The sequence below is a fragment of the Mytilus galloprovincialis genome, chromosome 2 (assembly GCF_965363235.1).
Source record: "Mytilus galloprovincialis chromosome 2, xbMytGall1.hap1.1, whole genome shotgun sequence".
Lineage (NCBI taxonomy): Eukaryota > Metazoa > Mollusca > Bivalvia > Mytilida > Mytilidae > Mytilus > Mytilus galloprovincialis.
In genome coordinates, this window is record NC_134839.1 from 80702736 (window position 1) to 80724916 (window position 22181).

The following is a 22181-nucleotide window of genomic DNA, read 5'->3' on the forward strand; positions in this document are numbered from 1 at the left end:
ATCTCATGTAGTTTGCAAGAAGACAATTCACCCATCCTAATTGGCTGTTTCAGAATCTAAAGCATCATGGGTAATTTCATTTTTCTTACCCCAAAATGAAAATAACATCACGTCATTGGTTAAATTTCCATTGTTTATGACATTTTTAACCAATCAGAAGGTTTTGGTGAACACTTTTGAAAATATTACCCAGGATGCTTTAGATTCTGAAAAGACGAATTACAGAATAGTGTTCTGACTCTCAGCTGACAATGTAAGTGTCCTGATCATGCATGTAATATAACATTAAGTATCCATGAATCAATCAGTCTCTTCTATGTTAAGTACATATAAGTCATTGATATTTTGTTTATACATAACCATTTTATCACTTGCTTTCGTTTTTCTTTTTTATACTGGTCCATTAAAACCTTAATGGGACATGATCAGATTTTAAACCAAAAACATCTATTTGGTATTAAGAAATTTAAAATCTCACTTAAAAATTTGATGCGTTTCTGGCAAAGATGTTTCAATCAAAAGATTTGAATGATGCAATTTGTGTATGTTTGATTCTTTCAATGGTCAATTACACTGCAATATGTTTTTGAACTGTAATCAATTTTTCTATTAATGCATTATATTTCTATCATAGAATTTATTATCCAAATATATCCATTAAGAATTTTATGTTTGAATTTATCTTTAGTTGGTTAGTATATAACCTGCATGGTTGCTTTTAATCTGTCTTGATGATGATTTATCCTCTGATAAATACATATATATATACTGTGGATTTGTTATTATATATAAGATACCAATTTTTGTGGGTACAGGCGAACCACCAATTTAAATAATAACAAAATTACAAATTTTCTACGCAGAGATTGGCAAAACCATTAAATCAAATATCTAAGAAGATGCAAATTTTTCTCAATCCAAGAAAATTGATACCCACGAAAATAAACGAATCCACAGTATTTGTGATTGGTTCTGTGGTATGTGATCTGAAGATGTTGCTACTCATATTTTTGATGAACCTGTTTGTCAATCAAATCTATAAACATAAACAAACTCACCTTCTGTGCCAATTTTTCTAAATCAACTACTCTCTCCATCTTAGCTAGAGTTTTCTCCATGAATGGGAATGTCTTGGTAAACATTTTAAAATCTGAATCTAATCCATAACCTACAAGAAAGCGTTAATTAACTGAAGCCACTATTTTGTTGATAAATAGAAACTATGTTTACAAAGTGAGTATCTCCCTCACCTACCTATTTATCATTCATATTCAATTAAACTTAAATAAAAAACAAAAAAGCCAACAAAAAAATTAAAACATGACTCATTCTTCATGCTCGACAACAGACCAACCAGCCCAAGTTTGTAAAAATGTAGTCAGGCATTTAAAAATCATCTCCACAGGCCCATAAAATCGTTAATTTTTTGGGGTAAAAGTCAGCTTTGGAGCCTTTAGATTCAATAATTTATCTTGAAGAGTGATGACTGGTTAGTATAAATAACAATGAATATCTAAAAGGGTCAAGTCCCATTTATTCAAAATAATTATTAAATGACAATATTATGGTGGTAAATTATGTGGAACATAATGACAAACAATCTCACTCAAAAAAGTTTAAGACCTCTTATAGGAAGTAGCATTCAGAACTCAGAAGATAAAATAATGCTAGAATTGGACAAAATGGCCAATGTCCTATACTGTAACTCTGCAAAACATTCAGAAATCCAAATAGTGATATATTATGGATAACTAACATGATAAAGATCAATTCTATAGAGTATGGTAGTTTTCAAGCAAATATCAAAGAGGAATAGTTTTCACAAAATTATAAAGTAGTTAGACCAAAAAAAAACTCTTTTACTATGTCCTTCAGTTGCTGTGCAATTTATTTCGATGCAGGGTATCCAAACTAAAATAATATCAATAAACTGTTATGTACCTAATTTGACAATATCTTGATTACAGAAGACAGATATCACCATTAGCTGCCAATCATCTTCTGTCAGAATTCTCAGTAAAGTCTTCACATCAATCAGGTATGCATGGTCATAAGTTGCTAACTGTATCAAAGCTACCCTGAAATACAAAGAAATGGTAAGATGATTTTAAGGTTAAACATTCAACTATAAAATGTTTTTAACTGGACGTAAAATTTCTTCAAATAAGTTATCTATAACTGAGGTATGAAGCATCCAAGTCTTCTACCCTCTGTACTATAAAGCTGTATACCAATAGTTTACGTCTCTTCTGCCCACAGGCACGACTAAAACATGGAATTCTATCATAATGCATGTTTATATTTACAATCTTACCTTGAATTATTTATCGTGTAATCTGATTTGTAAAGAACTAACTTGGATGTACTTAGCACTATACAAATTTCAACTTACTTTTGTACTTGTGATCCAAAACTTGGTTTCCATTCTGCATCAATGCCAATCATAGTTCCTGGCTGAAGAAAAGTCATGATTAATAACATATCGACAGATCTTTAAAATATTATCTTAAAAATAAAATTGATTGTAATATACACTGAATCATGTATGATTTAAAGCATTTTTCTGGTCATATTTTTTGTGTCTTGCATTTCTTAAACAAGATAAACATTATGAACTAATGATTCCCCTGCTATATATATCTGACAAATAATAAGTTGATCAGTGATAGATATGAAATTTAATGGCATGTTATATTATGCTCACACAAAGCTTGGTAATTATGTTTAAGGATCTATATATTTAATCAGTGGAAGTTGATAAATGTTAATTCTTTTCAAAATGCATCATACTAGATAACATTCTCAAATAAAGCTTTCAACTAATTTCAGGAAGCTCAGATTTGTAGTTCCTGAGAAAAATACTAAAATGGGAAGTTTAGGGGGTCTCATGGGGGTTCTGATCCCTGATCCCGCTTACTTTTTTTGTCAGGTTCTTGTATCCCACTTACACTATGTACATAAGCAATTCTTATTTTTTTTGTAGTTTCACATTTCAGGCTTACAAAAATTGGCAATCCCGCGTCACGCCTAGACCCCAATGAGACCCACTGTATAGAGGTAAACCAGTTTAATCCCCTCTTTCTAAGAGGGGTAATAATCTAGTTCAAAATTAAATGCAGTTATTTATAATTTTTCTTTTTAATATAGTAAAAATAAATCATCTCACATGTAAATTATTAAAAAGGATGTTCAATTTAAATCTTAATTTTAAGCTAACACACATTGGCATTTACAGAAGTTGTGAACATCAAAGAAATAGAACTTTAACCTGTATGTCTTAACATGATGCCGTTTTACTTATCTTACAAATTATAAAAAGAATTGGATTAAATATCTTTTCTAATTGGATTATATCCCTTCTTCATCTTTCTAAAATTGTTCATTTACAAATTTATAAATTATTAAGAAAGTAAAGTTTTAACTTGTTCACTTGTTTAAGTTTTAAGTTGACCGTAGATGGATATGGCTATTATTCTAAGGTCTTTTTTGTCACAAAGCCCTTCAATTTTTAAAAAAATTTTGTACATCCTTGGCTGTTACATATTTAACCTTGAAAGTTCCTGATCAAGGGCTAGGTAAATCCAGAAAAATGCTTTGGATGCATGAAATGCATTGTGTTGCTTAATTTATTTTCTATAAGTTATAAATGAGTATTTTTATTACAAATGATTTTTTTTCATGCAAGGTCAGTTCATTGCACTAAGAAAAACAGGATGGAAAAACTTGAACCTTCTTTCAATACATTTTTTGTCAAAAACCAAATCAGAATGTGACATGATTTCAAACTTTAGACTGGTTCCTAAGTGTACAAACCTTTGTAAGAGTAGACAGACAAGCCTGGTACTTTTCTTTGGTATCTATAACAGTAATATGATCATCTGGTAGGTTTAAAGTATAATAGTGAGCAGACATTTCTGTTTCAGAATAACAGTCATCGTCCCAATTTTCTCCTTCTGCGTTTTGATCTTGTTTATCTTCTCCTCTGAAATACCAAGAACAGCATTTGACTGAAATCATGAACTAAAATGATGTTATAAGAATAATGAAACTGGTGTCTGAGAAAATGTAAAAGTTATACAGATTTGGGGAAAACAAAACTACCCTTAAACTGCATGCAGCTTATACTAACAGTGATCAGAAAGAAGCTATATTTACAACTGATAATGCTGTTTTTTACGGCTGCTTCTACTATATATATATGCTTTTATGTGAAAAAAATACTTGTTTTAAAAGTTCCAATAAACCATTACTTAAGACATTTTGGCAACTGGCCTTCTTCAGTTTCTTTATTTTCCTTTTTAACTACATGGTAGACATTTTATTTTCACTATCATTAAGATGTTAAAGATGTTTTCCATAACATTACCAAGGAACTAAATCTATAACAAACTTACTCATCCATTTCCCTTCTTTTTACAGCAACCACTTCTGGAATACATTCATCAGACAACTGGAAATTTCTAGCCCATTTAACAGCTTCCGTAAGTTCATTATAACACATTAATTGTTCTACTAACTGTTCCTTCAAATAGTCATTATCACTAACTGCATTCTGGAAAATAAAACCAGGCATATAATAGATCACATTCATATTTGTTCACTTTCCAATAAATTCCCTATGTTACAATGCCTATGTTATCAAGTTATAGTCAGAAACGATTGGTTGATGACTAAATTTTGTTCAAAAATTCAATCAAACTTCTGTTGTAGATCGATGGAAGTTTTTAAAATAATTGAAACAAAATCATACATAAACTGTACCCAGAGAAAATAAATGTTTTTTGTTATAACAAACTCAAAAATAAAACAAATTGATAGCAATGTTAAAAGCAAATACATGTAAAAGTTTAAAGTGAAAAAGTTTATTTTTGATCACTCACTACACAAATCTTTTTTCAATGTAACTATTACCTCTACTAGTTCTTCCCAACTTCCTGTACCCATCTTCCCCTACAATAAATACAAATAAATTCTATGATCAATGATTACAGAGTAACTTAAATCCAGTTATTATCTGGATTTTTATTTTATTACAGGTTAGATATTGTAGGTATATACATATATAATATATAATTGCCAAAACATTCTAAATATTTTATGATGTTATTTATTTCTGTTTTGACCCTTTTTTATATATGTCAATGTAAATTTTTTATCAACATAATGCATATGGTCACTGTGGTAAATTTCATGAATGCCACAAGTTATGATGTTGAATGCCTATTTTTCTATAAAAAAAAATCACAATTACATATATTAAAATACATTTCTATCAGTTGCTCTTTAACATTCTTTTACCCTGGTACAATGTACTGTTATCATGGTTATTTCTCTCAGCCTACATAAAAGAATCATCATATTACCTCTATATATCTCCTGTACAAAAGATACCTCAATACTCCTACTCCTCTGGCTTTACTTATCATATTACCTCTATATATCTCCTGTACAAAAGATAACTCAATGCTAATACTCCTCTGGCTTTATTTATCATATTACCTCTATATATCTCATGTACAAAAGATACCTCAATGCTAATACTCCTCTGGCTTTACTTATCATATTACCTCTATATATCTCCTGTACAAAAGATACCTCAATGCTCCTACTCCTCTGGCTTTACTTATCATATTATCTCTATATATCTCCTGTACAAAAGATACCTCAATGCTCCTACTCCTCTGGCTTTACTTATCATATTGCCTCTATATATCCCCTGTACAAAAGATACCTCAATAATCCTATTCCTCTGGCTTTACTTATCATATTACCTCTATATATCCCCTGTACAAAAGATACCTCAATGCTAATACTCCTCTGGCTTTACTTATCATATTATCTCTATATATCTCCTGTACAAAAGATACCGCAATGCTCCTACTCCTCTGGCTTTACTTATCATATTACCTCTATATATCTCATGTACAAAAGATACCTCAATGCTCCTATTCCTCTGGTTTTACTTATCATATTACCTCTATATATCTCCTGTACAAAAGATACCTCAATGCTAATACTCCTCTGGCTTTACTTATCATATTACCTCTATATATCTCCTGTACAAAAGATACCTCAATGCTCCTACTCCTCTGGCTTTACTTATCATATTGCCTCTATATATCCCCTGTACAAAAGATACCTCAATGCTCCTACTCCTCTGGCTTTACTTATCATATTGCCTCTATATATCCCCTGTACAAAAGATACCTCAATAATCCTATTCCTCTGGCTTTACTTATCATATTACCTCTATATATCCCCTGTACAAAAGATACCTCAATGCTCCTTCTCCTCTGGCTTTACTTATCATATTACCTCTATATATCTCCTGTACAAAAGATACCTCAATGCTCCTACTCCTCTGGCTTTACTTATCATATTGCCTCTATATATCCCCTGTACAAAAGATACCTCAATAATCCTATTCCTCTGGCTTTACTTATCATATTACCTCTATATATCCCCTGTACAAAAGATACCTCAATGCTAATACTCCTCTGGCTTTACTTATCATATTATCTCTATATATCTCCTGTACAAAAGATACCTCAATGCTCCTACTCCTCTGGCTTTACTTATCATATTATCTCTATATATCTCCTGTACAAAAGATACCTCAATGCTCCTACTCCTCTGGCTTTACTTATCATATTACCTCTATATATCTCCTGTACAAAAGATACCTCAATGCTAATACTCCTCTGACTTTACTTGTCATATTACCTCTATATATCTCCTGGACAAAAGATACCTCAATAATCCTATTCCTCTGGCTTTACTTATCATATTACCTCAATATATTTCATGTACAAAAGATACCTCAATGCTAATACTCCTCTGGCTTTACTTATCATATTACCTCTATATATCTCCTGTACAAAAGATACCTCAATGCTCCTACTCCTCTGACTTTACTTGTCATATTACCTCTATATATCTCCTGTACAAAAGATGCCTTAATGCTCATACTCCTCTGGCTTTACTTATCATATTACCTCTATATATCTCCTGGACAAAAGATACCTCAATAATCCTATTCCTCTGGCTTTACTTATCATATTGCCTCTATATATCCCCTGTACAAAAGATACCTCAATGCTCCTACTCCTGATGGCTTTACTTATCATATTACCTCTATATATCTCCTGTACAAAAGATACCTCAATACTCCTATTCCTCTGGCTTTACTTATCATATTACCTCTATATATCTCCTATACAAAAGATGCCTTAATGCTCATACTCCTCTGGCTTTACTTATCATATTATCTCTATATATCTCCTGTACAAAAGATGCCTTAATGCTTCTACTCCTCTGGCTTTACTTATCATATTATCTCTATATATCTCCTGTACAAAAGATACCTCAATGCTCCTACTCCTCTGGCTTTACTTATCATATTACCTCTATATATCTCCTGTACAAAAGATACCTCAATAATCCTATTCCTCTGGCTTTACTTATCATATTGCCTCTATATATCCCCTGTACAAAAGATACCTCAATGCTCCTACTCCTGATGGCTTTACTTATCATATTACCTCTATATATCTCCTGGACAAAAGATACCTCAATAATCCTATTCCTCTGGCTTTACTTATCATATTACCTCAATATATTTCATGTACAAAAGATACCTCAATGCTAATACTCCTCTGGCTTTACTTATCATATTACCTCTATATATCTCCTGTACAAAAGATACCTCAATGCTCCTACTCCTCTGACTTTACTTGTCATATTACCTCTATATATCTCCTGGACAAAAGATACCTCAATAATCCTATTCCTCTGGCTTTACTTATCATATTGCCTCTATATATCCCCTGTACAAAAGATACCTCAATGCTCCTACTCCTGATGGCTTTACTTATCATATTACCTCTATATATCTCCTGTACAAAAGATACCTCAATGCTAATACTCCTCTGGCTTTACTTATCATATTACCTCTATATATCTCCTGTACAAAAGATACCTCAATGCTCCTACTCCTGATGGCTTTACTTATCATATTACCTCTATATATCTCCTGTACAAAAGATACCTCAATGCTAATACTCCTCTGGCTTTACTTATCATATTACCTCTATATATCTCCTGTACAAAAGATACCTCAATGCTAATACTCCTCTGGCTTTACTTATCATATTACCTCTATATATCCCCTGTACAAAAGATACCTCAATGCTCCTACTCCTGATGGCTTTACTTATCATATTACCTCTATATATCTCCTGTACAAAAGATACCTCAATGCTCCTACTCCTCTGGCTTTACTTATCATATTACCTCTATATATCTCCTGTACAAAAGATACCTCAATGCTCCTACTCCTGATGGCTTTACTTATCATATTACCTCTATATATCTCCTGTACAAAAGATACCTCAATACTCCTATTCCTCTGGTTTTACTTATCATATTACCTCTATATCTCTCCTGTACAAAAGATACCTCAATGCTAATACTCCTCTGGCTTTACTTATCATATTACCTCTATATATCTCCTGTACAAAAGATACCTCAATGCTCCTACTCCTGATGGCTTTACTTATCATATTACCTCTATATATCTCCTGTACAAAAGATACCTCAATACTCCTATTCCTCTGGTTTTACTTATCATATTACCTCTATATATCTCCTATACAAAAGATGCCTTAATGCTCATACTCCTCTGGCTTTACTTATCATATTATCTCTATATATCTCCTGTACAAAAGATGCCTTAATGCTCCTACTCCTCTGGCTTTACTTATCATATTATCTCTATATATCTCCTGTACAAAAGATACCTCAATGCTCCTACTCCTCTGGCTTTACTTATCATATTACCTCTATATATCTCCTGTACAAAAGATACCTCAATAATCCTATTCCTCTGGCTTTACTTATCATATTACCTCTATATATCTCCTGTACAAAAGATACCTCAATGCTCCTACTCCTCTGGCTTTACTTATCATATTACCTCTATATATCTCCTGTACAAAAGATACCTCAATGCTCCTACTCCTCTGGCTTTACTTATCATATTACCTCTATATATCTCCTGTACAAAAGATACCTCAATAATCCTATTCCTCTGGCTTTACTTATCATATTACCTCTATATATCTCCTGTACAAAAGATACCTCAATGCTCCTACTCCTGATGGCTTTACTTATCATATTACCTCTATATATCTCCTGTACAAAAGATACCTCAATACTCCTATTCCTCTGGCTTTACTTATCATATTACCTCTATATATCTCCTATACAAAAGATGCCTTAATGCTCATACTCCTCTGGCTTTACTTATCATATTATCTCTATATATCTCCTGTACAAAAGATGCCTTAATGCTCCTACTCCTCTGGCTTTACTTATCATATTATCTCTATATATCTCCTGTACAAAAGATACCTCAATGCTCCTACTCCTCTGGCTTTACTTATCATATTACCTCTATATATCTCCTGTACAAAAGATACCTCAATACTCCTACTCCTCTGGCTTTACTTATCATATTACCTCTATATATCTCCTGTACAAAAGATACCTCAATGCTCCTTCTCCTCTGGCTTTACTTATCATATTACCTCTATATATCTCCTGTACAAAAGATACCTCAATGTTCCTACTCCTCTGGCTTTACTTATCATATTACCTCTATATATCTCCTATACAAAAGATACCTCAATGCTCCTACTCCTCTGGCTTTACTCATCATATTATCTCTATATATCTCCTGTACAAAAGATACCTCAATGCTCCTACTCCTCTGGCTTTACTTATCATATTACCTCTATATATCTCCTGTACAAAAGATACCTCAATGCTCCTACTCCTCTGGCTTTACTTATCATATTACCTCTATATATCTCCTGTACAAAAGATACCTCAATGCTAATACTCCTCTGACTTTACTTATCATATTACCTCTATATATCTCCTGTACAAAAGATACCTCAATGCTCCTACTCCTGATGGCTTTACTTATCATATTACCTCTATATATCTCCTGTACAAAAGATACCTCAATGCTCCTACTCCTCTGGCTTTACTTATCATATTACCTCTATATATCTCCTGTACAAAAGATGCCTTAATGCTCCTACTCCTCTGGCTTTACTTATCATATTACCTCTATATATCTCCTGTACAAAAGATACCTCAATGCTTATACTCCTCTGACTTTACTTATCATATTACCTCTATATATCTCCTGTACAAAAGATACCTCAATGCTCCTACTCCTCTGGCTTTACTTATCATATTACCTCTATATATCTCCTGTACAAAAGATACCTCAATGCTCCTTCTCCTCTGGCTTTACTTATCATATTACCTCTATATATCTCCTGTACAAAAGATACCTCAATACTCCTACTCCTCTGGCTTTACTTATCATATTACCTCTATATATCTCCTGTACAAAAGATACCTCAATGCTCCTTCTCCTCTGGCTTTACTTATCATATTACCTCTATATATCTCCTGTACAAAAGATACCTCAATGCTCCTTCTCCTCTGGCTTTACTTATCATATTACCTCTATATATCTCCTGTACAAAAGATACCTCAATGCTCCTACTCCTCTGGCTTTACTTATCATATTACCTCTATATATCCCCTGTACAAAAGATACCTCAATGCTCCTACTCCTCTGGCTTTACTTATCATATTACCTCTATATATCTCCTGTACAAAAGATACCTCAATGCTAATACTCCTCTGGCTTTATTTATCATATTACCTCTATATATCTCCTGTACAAAAGATACCTCAATGCTCCTACTCCTCTGGCTTTACTTATGTTTGGACATAATTCTGAAAATAAGAATAACATAACCAAATATATTTGCTAGAATCAAAGAAAGTAAATATTATATGTCTGGATGTTTTACTGTATTGGGAAATTTAATGTGTCTAATTTTCACTCTACCTATTTTACTGCAATATAACCCTACTCAAATACTGAATTGTTGTCGTAATGCATTGTAAAAGGCTATGTTATGTGAATAATAAATACTTTAGTTCTGAGATAGTCTGTTGTACAGTGTACATTTTCATTTTTCACATAAACATCATGTGATAACGTCAGATCTCTATGCTATGTTGTATTGGGAACAGTACAAAATTGTCTGCATGAAAACATATATCTTATGGAAAATGTCACCTTACAGTAGGTTTTTATAGTGGTGAGGAGGTCAAACTGAAACTGTGTGGTTGAAGGTAGAAATCTAATTTAATCTTAACATTTGATTCATTCCCCTGTCCTGCCTGTGTAAAAATCTAGGTATGATCATCGAAAAATGTCACATGATACAACTTTTCAAATCTCCACATTGACACATCAACTATCATTGAATTCTCCAATAATAGTGAATATTTAATTACCCCCTCATGCTTAATTTAAACAAAACTCCAAAACAACCTTATATACAATATTAATAATTAAATTTTGTAAGGTGAAAAATATATTTGTAAAATTGCAATCAACAATCTTTCATACCAATTGGTTTATAACACAGAAAATTACTTCTGAAAAGTTAACTACCTATATGTATTGACTTGTTTACAGTAGATGTCGGCAGAAGACATTATAGCGCATTGATAGGACATTTGAGCTAAAAAAATCGAACGTTTGAGCGCCAAAGAAGAACCATTTTAGGGCCATATTTTTAACTCATTTTAGTGAAAAGTAAAATTGTCATTGCCCATTTTGGCGAAATATTTTCAACCCATTATAATATATAATAAAGAAAAAACTTTAAAAGACTCATGACAGCACAATATTAAACATATGATGTCCATTAAAATACAGCACTAAATGTCTAAAAGATTTAATCAAATGTTATAAGTTCGTTCTAGCCTGGAATTTATATCCTAGAAAACGTACCTAAGAAAACATATGTAATTGGATCTGAATATACCCCCCTGTACAATACTGTTAAATTGCATTATAAACTGTTCTATCTCTTTATCTTGTCTAGATTTTGATGTATATTCATCTATACTTCATAATTATATATATGTTGTTGTTTGCAATTTGATAATACATGTAGTATAAAAAAACACATAAATAGCTGGGTGTTAATAATATTACATTGCTCATTATAATAGGCATGGAACGACTCTGGACAATTATTTGTTCGCTTTGAATTAAACTGAACTTCTGACCAAAGCTTAATGAGTATTATTCCATCAGGTAAGTTTTCGCTAAAATGGGCTATCGAAAATACAGGTGAAGGGATTAATCCCATGCTAAAATGGGCTCTAATGTTGGCGCTCAAATGTCCCCTAGTAGTTCAATTTTTTTTTGTTAAAATGTCCTGCGTCTGTAGATGTAATATCTAATTTAGATACCAATCCACATTATCAATAAACACAATGCATTAATTTCATTTATATAAAAATCCTTATCTTTATCATACATTTACTTTTATGAAAAGGAACAATATCAAACTCACTCTTGTTGAAATGTGTAGATAGGTTTGGTACAAGTGAGTTAAATACAACAATTAAATTTTGCTAATTTTGGTCTATAAATGTCATGTCATGTGATTATAAACACTACCTTGTGGGATATCATACAACTTCATCAGTCTTGCTGCAAGTTTACTAAGTGTCTTTTTATTTAATTTCTCCCTCTTAGGATTGGTTACACCACTTTTACTACAGAAAAATGAAAAATTTCGATTTTACAGAATACTTTGCTTTGAAAAAATACCACAAAATCATACTGTTATCTATATGTGATAAAACATTTATTTTTCTCTAACAACTCGATAACAGATTGTTTAATACACCAAATAAGACGTCTGTGATCAAAGTCATACAATTGTTTTTGTCTTTAAAACTGAAATTTACATATTAATAACAAATCGCTATTTCAGAAATTGTCGAGGGGGACATGAATATGAGAGAACATCAAAGTGGAATAAGAACAAATATCCTTATAGTAACGTACAGTACCTTATTACATCATCTATAACAACATCTCTATCCACCAGACTATCTAACATTTGTACAACCATTTGTTGTAGCTTGAGGTTACCAGCTGCATATTGTTCTAAAACATTTACTTTGTCCTGTAGAACTAATGGTAAGGCTATCTAAGGAAGAAAAATGGCATGCTTAACATAACAACAAAGAATACAATGAAGATTTCTTGAAAGAACAAAGTTTAATGTCACTTTTTTACATGATCTACATTTGTACACTTTAATTTATTACCAAATGAAATACTATAGATCTATAGATAGAAATATCAATGGTAATGATGCACACACAAAAAATAAATGATCCCATCATTATATGATTACCGTGAAATGTAAAATAATGTTAATATGTATGTACATGTACTAACCTCATCTATTGTAAAATGATCTTGAAGTCTCAATTTACCAGCAACAACAGCAGCCTGAAAAATAAAGGCATCTTCCTGGTCATCTAAACAAAAGTTAATAAAAGCATGAAAAGTATCAGATTTTATAATACTGTGGATTCATTTATTTTCGTTGGTATCAATTTTCGTGGATTGCTGAAAACTTGCATATTTGTGGATATTTGATTTCGTGGTTTGTAGATGAAATGCGCGTCTGGCGTTTATATAAAATTTAGTCCTGGTATCTATGATGAGTTTATTTACAACCACTGGGTCGATGCCACTGCTGGTGGAGATTTATTTCCCAGAGGGTATCACCAGCCCAGTAGTCAGGACTTTTGTGCTGACATGAATTATCATTGATATGGTTACATTTATAAATTAACTGTTTACAAAATATTGAATTTTTGAAATACTATGGCTTTTTTACCTCAGGTATAGATTACCTTAGCTGAATTTGGCAAAACTTTTAGGAATTTTGGTCCTCAATGCTCTTCAACTTCGTACTTTATTTGGCCTTTTTAACTTTTTTGGATTAGAGTGTCACTGATGAGTCTTTTGTAGACGAAACATGCGTCTGGCGTATATACAAAATTTAGTCCTAGTATCTATGCTTAGTTTATTTGACAATCTCTGTATACTAAGTCTATTAAAAATAAGTATTTCATTGACAATTTGATTTCGTGGTTAACCTGTACCCACGAAATCCACAAAAATTGGTATCCAATGAATAATAATGAATCCACAGTATCAAAGAAAACCTTCAGAGATTTTTGCCACAATGTAACATGTTTATGGCCATGGGCTATCCAGAACTTAGACATGTTAAAGAACATCTAATTTAACAGGAACAGCCAGCAATCTGTTTTAAATTAATATGCTTTGCATTGTAATTACAAAATAACTAATTTCTTAATTTTGTGTTGAAAGTAAAAAGTGATTGATGATGACCGGACTATGTAAACTGTATCATGAATACAAAAAAGGTGAAAAGACAGGGGACACATCAGCGAAATCCAATGATCATTTCAATACACAGTGTATATCTGTAATCAAATAATAAAATTAGAGTATTGTGGATTCACTTATTTTCGTGGGTACCAATTTTCGTGGATTAAGGAAAACTTACATTTTTTGATATTTAATATCTTGGTTTTGCCAAAGTTTGCCAAAAGAAAATTTGTCATTTGTTGAACATTTAATTTTACCCACGAAAATTGGTATCCAATGAATAATAATGAATCCACAGTATTCTCTTTCCATTAATCTATTTATAAATTACCTCGTTATATTTCTTTTTCTCCAAGAAAGCTTTTATCTGTGGCAACATGTATTCATTTCCATGGTGATTCAACTGAAATGCTGTGACTGCCATAGGAAATAGTGCTGTATTATATCGTGTGCAAGCTTCTAATGCTCTCAATTTAATATCGTCTGTTAATAATTCTTTCTGATTTACAATATGGGTATTTTTTAACCATGCTAAAAACTCCTTCATGAAATAATAACACAGTGATGATGTTTTACCTGAGTTGTGCTCACGACAGTTTTCTATAAAATAAATAACAAGAGCATATGGATGACTTGATCTTGAATAATATTCTCTAATTAAAGTTGAAGCCTGGGATTTGTCTGTTGGATTTTGATCAAACCATTTATTCTCCACATATTCCAATAATCTCTGCATTTCTGATCGAGATGGTTCATAGACAGACTTCATCTCCAATGTTTTTTTTAACCACTTTTCAGAAACTTTCGGATTATTTTGTTTAACTTCACTAAAATCAAATTCAGTGTTACTTCCAATAACTTTTTTGGCACTACTTTGCTTCATTTTCTTAGGATTTTTGCTACCTACATTTCCTCTTGACAAAACAGGAAATTCTTCTGTATGAGTTTTTGATGGTTTGTGATTGTCTGGTGATTCTGGTGTCCTTTCAGCAGATGTATAAGTCATTGCATTTGATGCTACAGTGTGCTGTAAATTATTATCTACACACATACTTGAACTTTTAAATTGACTGGAATGAGGCTGCACATGTCTCAAATTAGAAGATGGAAGTCCATAACTCTGTACTAAGGGATGTGGGCGCATTTGTTTTTGAAATGGCACTGTGTTATCACAATTCTTCTGAGTAAATGGATGTGGTCGTATCTCATCGTGTAATTCTGATTTATCTGCCCTTGATTTTTGATTTGAAAGAGTATGGTGTGGTTCCGATGAAGAGGCTCCTTTACTTACCAGGACATCTGCAGGTGAGGATAAAATAAACCCTCCATCTTCATCACTTGATTCATCATACATTGTAGTAGCTGTCAAAAAAAAGGAAGATACTGTGACTTTAACATGTTTAAAGGTTAGAATGGTTGCTTGGGCAGTAAAAATATAAATAATGACCTACAAATATACTTACTAAACTAGTGGACTCCAGCTACATCTATGGAAGTCAATCCAGTTAAAAAAAAAAAAAAAGCTAAACAAACACATCTATGTACGGGAAAAGTATTATGATGGTAAACTAGAAAATATAAATTTGGTTAATGCCATAATGGTGTGTAATCTTGATTGTTTTCATAATAGTGGCAGGGAATGGCCCCTTGCCATGCTTGCTCCATACTCAGATAGAATGCATTGAGTATTTATAATTTTTTGAAGGATGGGGGTCTGACTGAAAGGGTGGTGTTCATGAATTTTAAAGGCTTATATAAATTAAAAGGGAATTTTAATATTTAAAAGATGTGGGTCTAAATTAATGCATGTGGGGCCCTCAAACATTAACACTTTAGGCATGTTAAGGAGAACACTGAAACACTGAAGCCAATTAACATATTTGGATATTCTTCCAGTCCCCAATCCCATAAGTTTTCTAACATATTGACTTGAGTTCTCATATTTTTTTATTTAATTGGATTACAATTTTATCAATGTTCACAATCATAACCAGGCCATTTGAGTCTGTTAGAACAAAGATCACTTATCTATAATACTAAGGCCACGGTTTTTTAATTTGATGGTTTACGGATTTTCCTCATGAAAAAGTCGGGTCGGTCGGTCGGGAAAAAAAAAGAAAAAAAATCATCTTTGAAGACAGAAAAATATGCAAAATCAATATATATTTCACCTTTCTAACAATATGTTTGTTATGCTATTTTATCATCATTTCTTAAATTTTAGTTCGATGAAATATTATTGCTCAAATGTTATAAACATCGCATGACATTGTCTAATAAATTACAGTAAAAAAAGGGGGGTGCACGGACAAAGACGAAATTAAATCGACATATCAGAAACAAGAAAAATAAATTCGCGTAGCTCTTTATCAATTCCAGAAAACTTGGTGAATAATGATCTTCAAGCACGAAAACTGATAAAGAAAAAAATGTAAAAAACGTCGTACGAAAATAAGTTTCAACACACGTGTTAAAAACCTAATAGACTCGTCCACTGGAAAACGAGATTATCGGGTTAATCTGTTGTCTCGCATTCCCGTTTTTTATCCAAATGGACGATAATTTTTTTATTATCTATGAAACAAGAAAATTCCAAATGATTTGTTAATATTCAGTACTTCAACTTGATGCCTTTACCCTGTCCACATTTGGACAAGTCTATTTCTATGAGATGATGATCTTACGGACTGATGACAAATAAGGGAAACGAACTTATTGTGTAATTGGTTTTAAAAACAAGTTTCGTTCCGCAATATTATTTGCGCAAACGACATTTCAAGGTCAGTTATAATTGATTTGTCTATTTTTAGAAACGTAAACTGGAAGTTTTATTTTTTCACAACAGAAAGTGTTCAATTTTGTTAGTGATTAATGCATTTCATTTCATAAAAAAAAATTATTTAATTATTTTTCAGGGATAATGCATTTGTTAGGGTCGGCGGGAATAAAAAAGCATGAAAAGTCAATTTTATTTTTATTCTGGAAATCGGAAAAATCGGGTCGGCGGATCCGTAAACCAACAAATTAAAAAATCCTGGCCTAAAATTATGAGGTCCAATTTGTCAGCCGTCATCACGTAAAAACGACGAATCAAAAAACTCAACTTTATATATAACTAATATAGTACAAAGGTGTAGATTAAAAATTACACCACTCCAGGCCCTTTTGTTTTCCACGTAATTAATATTGCCAATAATTTAGAAGTTCCGGGTCGAGTCCGATACCGATACCAATAGTATATTCACCTGTTACCGATAACCTTATCTGTACGTTCCGCATCTGACAGGCGCACCACCAAACGGTGTATTCAGGATTAATATGCTATATAGTATTACACTGGTCATAATCACAGGGTTGACACTACTTAATTGTCAAATTGTTACCTATTGTAGTATTTTAATCAGTTAGACTTTCTAAGATAACAATACGAATACTAAAAATCTGGACTAAAATAAGGCGTATAGGTACAGTTTTCAATTTGTTAGCGGGCATGACGTAAAACAGCGAATCAAAGAATTCAATATTTATAACTAATATAGGACAATGCTGTTGATTAAAAAATACTCCATTCCAGGACCTTTTGTTTTCCAAATAATTAATATTATCAATAATTGATAAGTTCCAGTTCGACGGGTTCAAACAGAAAGATTTGAAAGCAGAGAAAACTGTGTATCTTATAATCAGCATGACTTTATCAGATGACAATACTAATGCTAAAATAAGGCTTGCGCATAGTTATATACTTTGATTCAGTCACGGACCCGCGATATACGGGTATGTTCTAGTAATACTAATGCATATGTAAACAATGGTACATGTAATAGTATTATTAATCTGAATAAAAAAAAACACCTACGCAATATAACAAGTTCCCTTACCTTCAGACAATGACTGTCTTGTTGTAATAATTGTAAGCTTATTGCTCTCTGTATCATCAACTGAAAACATAAATTTATTAATACTTAACAATGAAGTGATTCTATTCAAGAAACTTTACAAAATTAAAACAATACTATCATGACTATTACTCAGTATTACACAAAACAATTAAACTACATTTCCTAGATATAAAGACTACATGTATCTGCACACTGATGCAACTACAGACTAAAGTCAAAATACATACACTGTAATTTACAAAATCTTCTCAAACCTCATCATTTATTTATTTATAAAAATGGTCCTTCCCTAAATGAGTAGTCCTTAAAATATTCTAAACAACCAATGAAATTATCCTTATATCAAAATACTCATTTAAAGTACTAAACTTTCGTTACAACATCAATTCTCTTCAACTATTGTTTTCTAGATTCATTGCAATGCTTAATAAACATGATATAATTATAATTGCAAACCAAATGAAACTTTTCCACAGAGTCAATTCCTGCTGTTCAATCTATTTAAACCTTTTTTCTGTTCTATTGTCTCATAAGGGCCTTGGTGGCAGAGTGGTCTAAGTAATTACTACTGTAATCACTAGCTAGTCAACACTGAGGTTGTAAGTTGGAACCCTGCTGGTGCGGGTGCACTCGAGTCCAATCTTAATTGACTAAGATTGTCAGTTTTCCTATTGAGGTCTTGGTTTTCTCCAGGCACTCCAGCTTCCTCCACCAATAAAAATTGGTGACCAGGAAATAGCCCAAACATGCCAAAAGTGGTATGGAAACTTACGGTATAATTTCAGAGAGATCAATACACCGTTCCACAAGTTATTATCTGGAAACTAGAAAATGATTATTTTTGCCCTTTTAAATAAACTGTTGGGACAATAACCTTCAAAATCAATCCCAACTTTCCTTTTGTGGTTATAAACCTTGTGTTTAAATTTCATAGATTTCTATTTACTTTTACTAAAGTTACTGTCTGGAAACAAAATGTCTTCGGACGCTGCTGACACTGACAGCAGTCGTATAATAAAAACTTCAAAATTTCCTTAAATTTACCAATTCCAGGGCAGCAACCCATCAACAGGTTATCTGATGTGTCTGAAAATTTCGGGGCAGATAGATCTTCACCTGATGAAAATGTTTATAACATGTCAGATTTGCTCTAAATGCTTTAAATTTAGTTTAAGAGCTATAAGCCAAAAACTGCATTTTACCCCAGTGTTCTATTTTAGCCATGGCGGCTATCTTGGTTGATGGGTGGGGTCATCGAATACATTTTATTAACTAAGGGTAATATGTATACTACAATTAATAATTATATATTTTATTTATTTAAACCATAAATTACAGAATCCTTGAGACATGTAACATGTGTAAGAGTAAGTCCTTCCATTCACTGCATCAAGATGATTTTTTTTCTACAGTAAATAAACAGGAAATATATTAATTCTACATCTACATCATTGAAATGCAAGGGGTCAAAAACTAATCACCCATGTATTAATATAGTCATTCAATATGGTGCTCATTTAAAACATATTTACAGGTGAAATTAAAATTTAATTGATTGTTGGTTGCTTAACGTCCAGTGGCAAATATTTTATGAATATTCAAGTTCACAATAAATACAATAGGTAGGTCTTGTAATAATAGAGGCCATAAGGGATGATGGTCGGGGAAATTTCGACTTCCACTGGAAAATGAACGGTATATTGGATAGGGACAGAAATTTTGCCTTACAACAGGCCACCTACATTGTACGGGCCCTCAAAGAGTTGTTGTAAGGGTTCTTATCGTGCAAAGAGCGTGGCACTTTACACCAGACATCAGATTTAATGTCCCCATTCTGACCGGACGTGACTGCGAACTTAATACATCTCGCACAGCCAAACAGACGCCCCACTTCTGAAAGCGTTTTACTGCCAAATGTGTAGGGTACAATTGCAGTGATATTGTTGGCTTTTTTCAAAACTACCTCTTCCCTTTTTTATTGGGAAAATATGCGTCATTTTTATCAAATTGGGAAATTTATAATAAACCATGAATTTGACTGGAACTTGAATTTGCAGACCCCCTTTCAAGAGGTAAACCATCATTTGAAATAAGACCACTTACTGTCACTGATGATACAAAAACTGCATATATAGTCATTTTAGGCATGACAAATGTTTAAATGAGTGTTTTTCAGTTTGAATCCATGCTCAATTACTAAGTTGGTACTTAGACTGCACTGTTTGGGAAAAAAGTTGTCTTCTTGGGAATAATTTTAAGCCATTTTTTTTTTCAAATTGGGATTCTTCTCCCTGGAAAAAGCCTGTATTCTCCAGAAATTTAAGGCAAACAATATCCTGAATCCGAAATATGGAGAGAACATGTGAGCAGCAAAAGTGTCCTGGGTGCGAACAGACCTGGTATTAAAACAAAATGTTAAGAAAATTTGCTGGTTCAGTAATAATGAGTTGGCGAAGCTGAGTGAAGGCGGAATGTATTACTATCAGTTGCTGTTTACCCTAAGACTAGGTACATGAAACATCATTCTAACACAGAAGGTGTTAGCTGACAGTTTAAAAACATAAATAAAATAAATTACTAAAGATTTTACAGATTTCGAATATACCTAATTTTGCTAAATCCAAGAAACGGTCAAATTTCTCTTGAGTATTGGCGTCAAACTGAACGCTTTTGTCGTTAGTTTTCTTGCGAAAGATACTTGAGACAAAATCTTTAACAATAACCCATATAATCTGTACAAATATTATCATTTCATGTACAAATAATAAGTTCTACCCTCTCTTGCGATTTTTTTTTGGGTTTGAAGTTATAACCGGAAGTTAAGGTTCATACATAACAATGTAATCAATGACGGACCATACAAGAGATTTAATGCCGGAATAAAAATAGTTTATGCCGTTTACTATGGTCAGGAACATATATATACTGTTCCCAACTAAGATCATACCTCAATGTCAATGAGATCTTCTTTTTCTTTCAGTTTATAGAGATAGATGGCTTTCATAAATAAAGGCAACAGTAGTATACCGCTGTTCAAAACTCGTAAATCTATGGACAAAAAACAAAATCGGGCCGTAACAAACTATGAGGGAAACGCATTAAATATTAGAGGAGAACAACGACACAACATTAAAATGTAACACACACAGCTAAGCATTAGACAAAATCCGATGAGAATAACCAATATAACATCAAAACCAAATCATGACATGAATTTGGGATAGAAAAGTACCGTGACACGTCTTATAGAATAGAATAGAATAGAATATTTTTATTTACCAAATTAGGGCCCCAGGAGGGCATATCATACAGACAATATTATTATAAACAATAACATATGCAATACATAAACAATAAAAGATATGTAACAAGTGTTATAAAAATAATAAAATAAAATAATATACCACAGAAAATACACTCAACAAAATAGTAGCAATGTATTATTATTCAATGAATACTATGTTGACATTGACTCAAGTGCATCCGGTATGTTTGAAAAGACAAACATGAGGCATTAGTATTTTGTGCATTGTGAATTCACACTCAAACATAGGATAAAACAAACGACACAACGGAAACACAACGTAAAAATGTTACACACACAGAAACAAACTATGAAATAATAATGGCCATTTTCCTGACTTGGTACAGGACATTTTTAAAGAAAAAAATGGTGGGTTGAACCTGGTTTTATGGCATGCCAAACCTCGCACTTTGATGGCACTGTTAGATATAACATTAAAATGACAACATAATAATACAGGACTACAATACAAATAAAAAGCAGAACGTATTAGGCAACGAAACACATGAATAATAGATAACAAAAGGCATCAGGTTTAAAATTCATTACGTCAAAAACGCGCCTCGTCCTAATAAGAATTACCAGTGACGACCAGATATAAAAGTTCGAAAGTCAAAAAAAGGGTACAAAGTTGTACAGCTCTGGGGAT

General features: G+C 32.3%; 1 protein-coding gene across 2 annotated transcripts in view; it reads right to left on the bottom strand.

Annotated features, from left to right (window-relative positions):
- Window positions 1-21053, bottom strand: part of LOC143064545 (exonuclease mut-7 homolog) — a 30923-nt gene extending 9870 nt beyond the window's left edge. Inside the window, exons 1-14 of one of the 2 annotated variants that reach the window (XM_076237444.1) lie at window positions 20834-21053; window positions 18208-18267; window positions 14661-15691; window positions 13361-13414; window positions 12967-13106; window positions 12569-12666; window positions 10773-10818; window positions 9656-9683; window positions 4912-4950; window positions 4395-4552; window positions 3814-3982; window positions 2393-2454; window positions 1942-2078; window positions 1059-1168 (exon numbers count right to left, since the gene is read on the bottom strand). In XM_076237444.1, the coding sequence (XP_076093559.1) occupies window positions 1059-1168; window positions 1942-2078; window positions 2393-2454; window positions 3814-3982; window positions 4395-4552; window positions 4912-4950; window positions 9656-9683; window positions 10773-10818; window positions 12569-12666; window positions 12967-13106; window positions 13361-13414; window positions 14661-15691; window positions 18208-18267; window positions 20834-20978 (2277 nt within the window). In that variant the 5' untranslated portion in view covers window positions 20979-21053. Of the gene's footprint in view, window positions 1-1058; window positions 1169-1941; window positions 2079-2392; window positions 2455-3813; window positions 3983-4394; window positions 4553-4911; window positions 4951-9655; window positions 9684-10744; window positions 10819-12568; window positions 12667-12966; window positions 13107-13360; window positions 13415-14660; window positions 15692-18207; window positions 18268-20833 lie in introns of both variants that reach the window. The other variant, XM_076237443.1, reaches the window with a different exon arrangement.
- Window positions 21054-22181: the final 1128 nt, after the last annotated feature.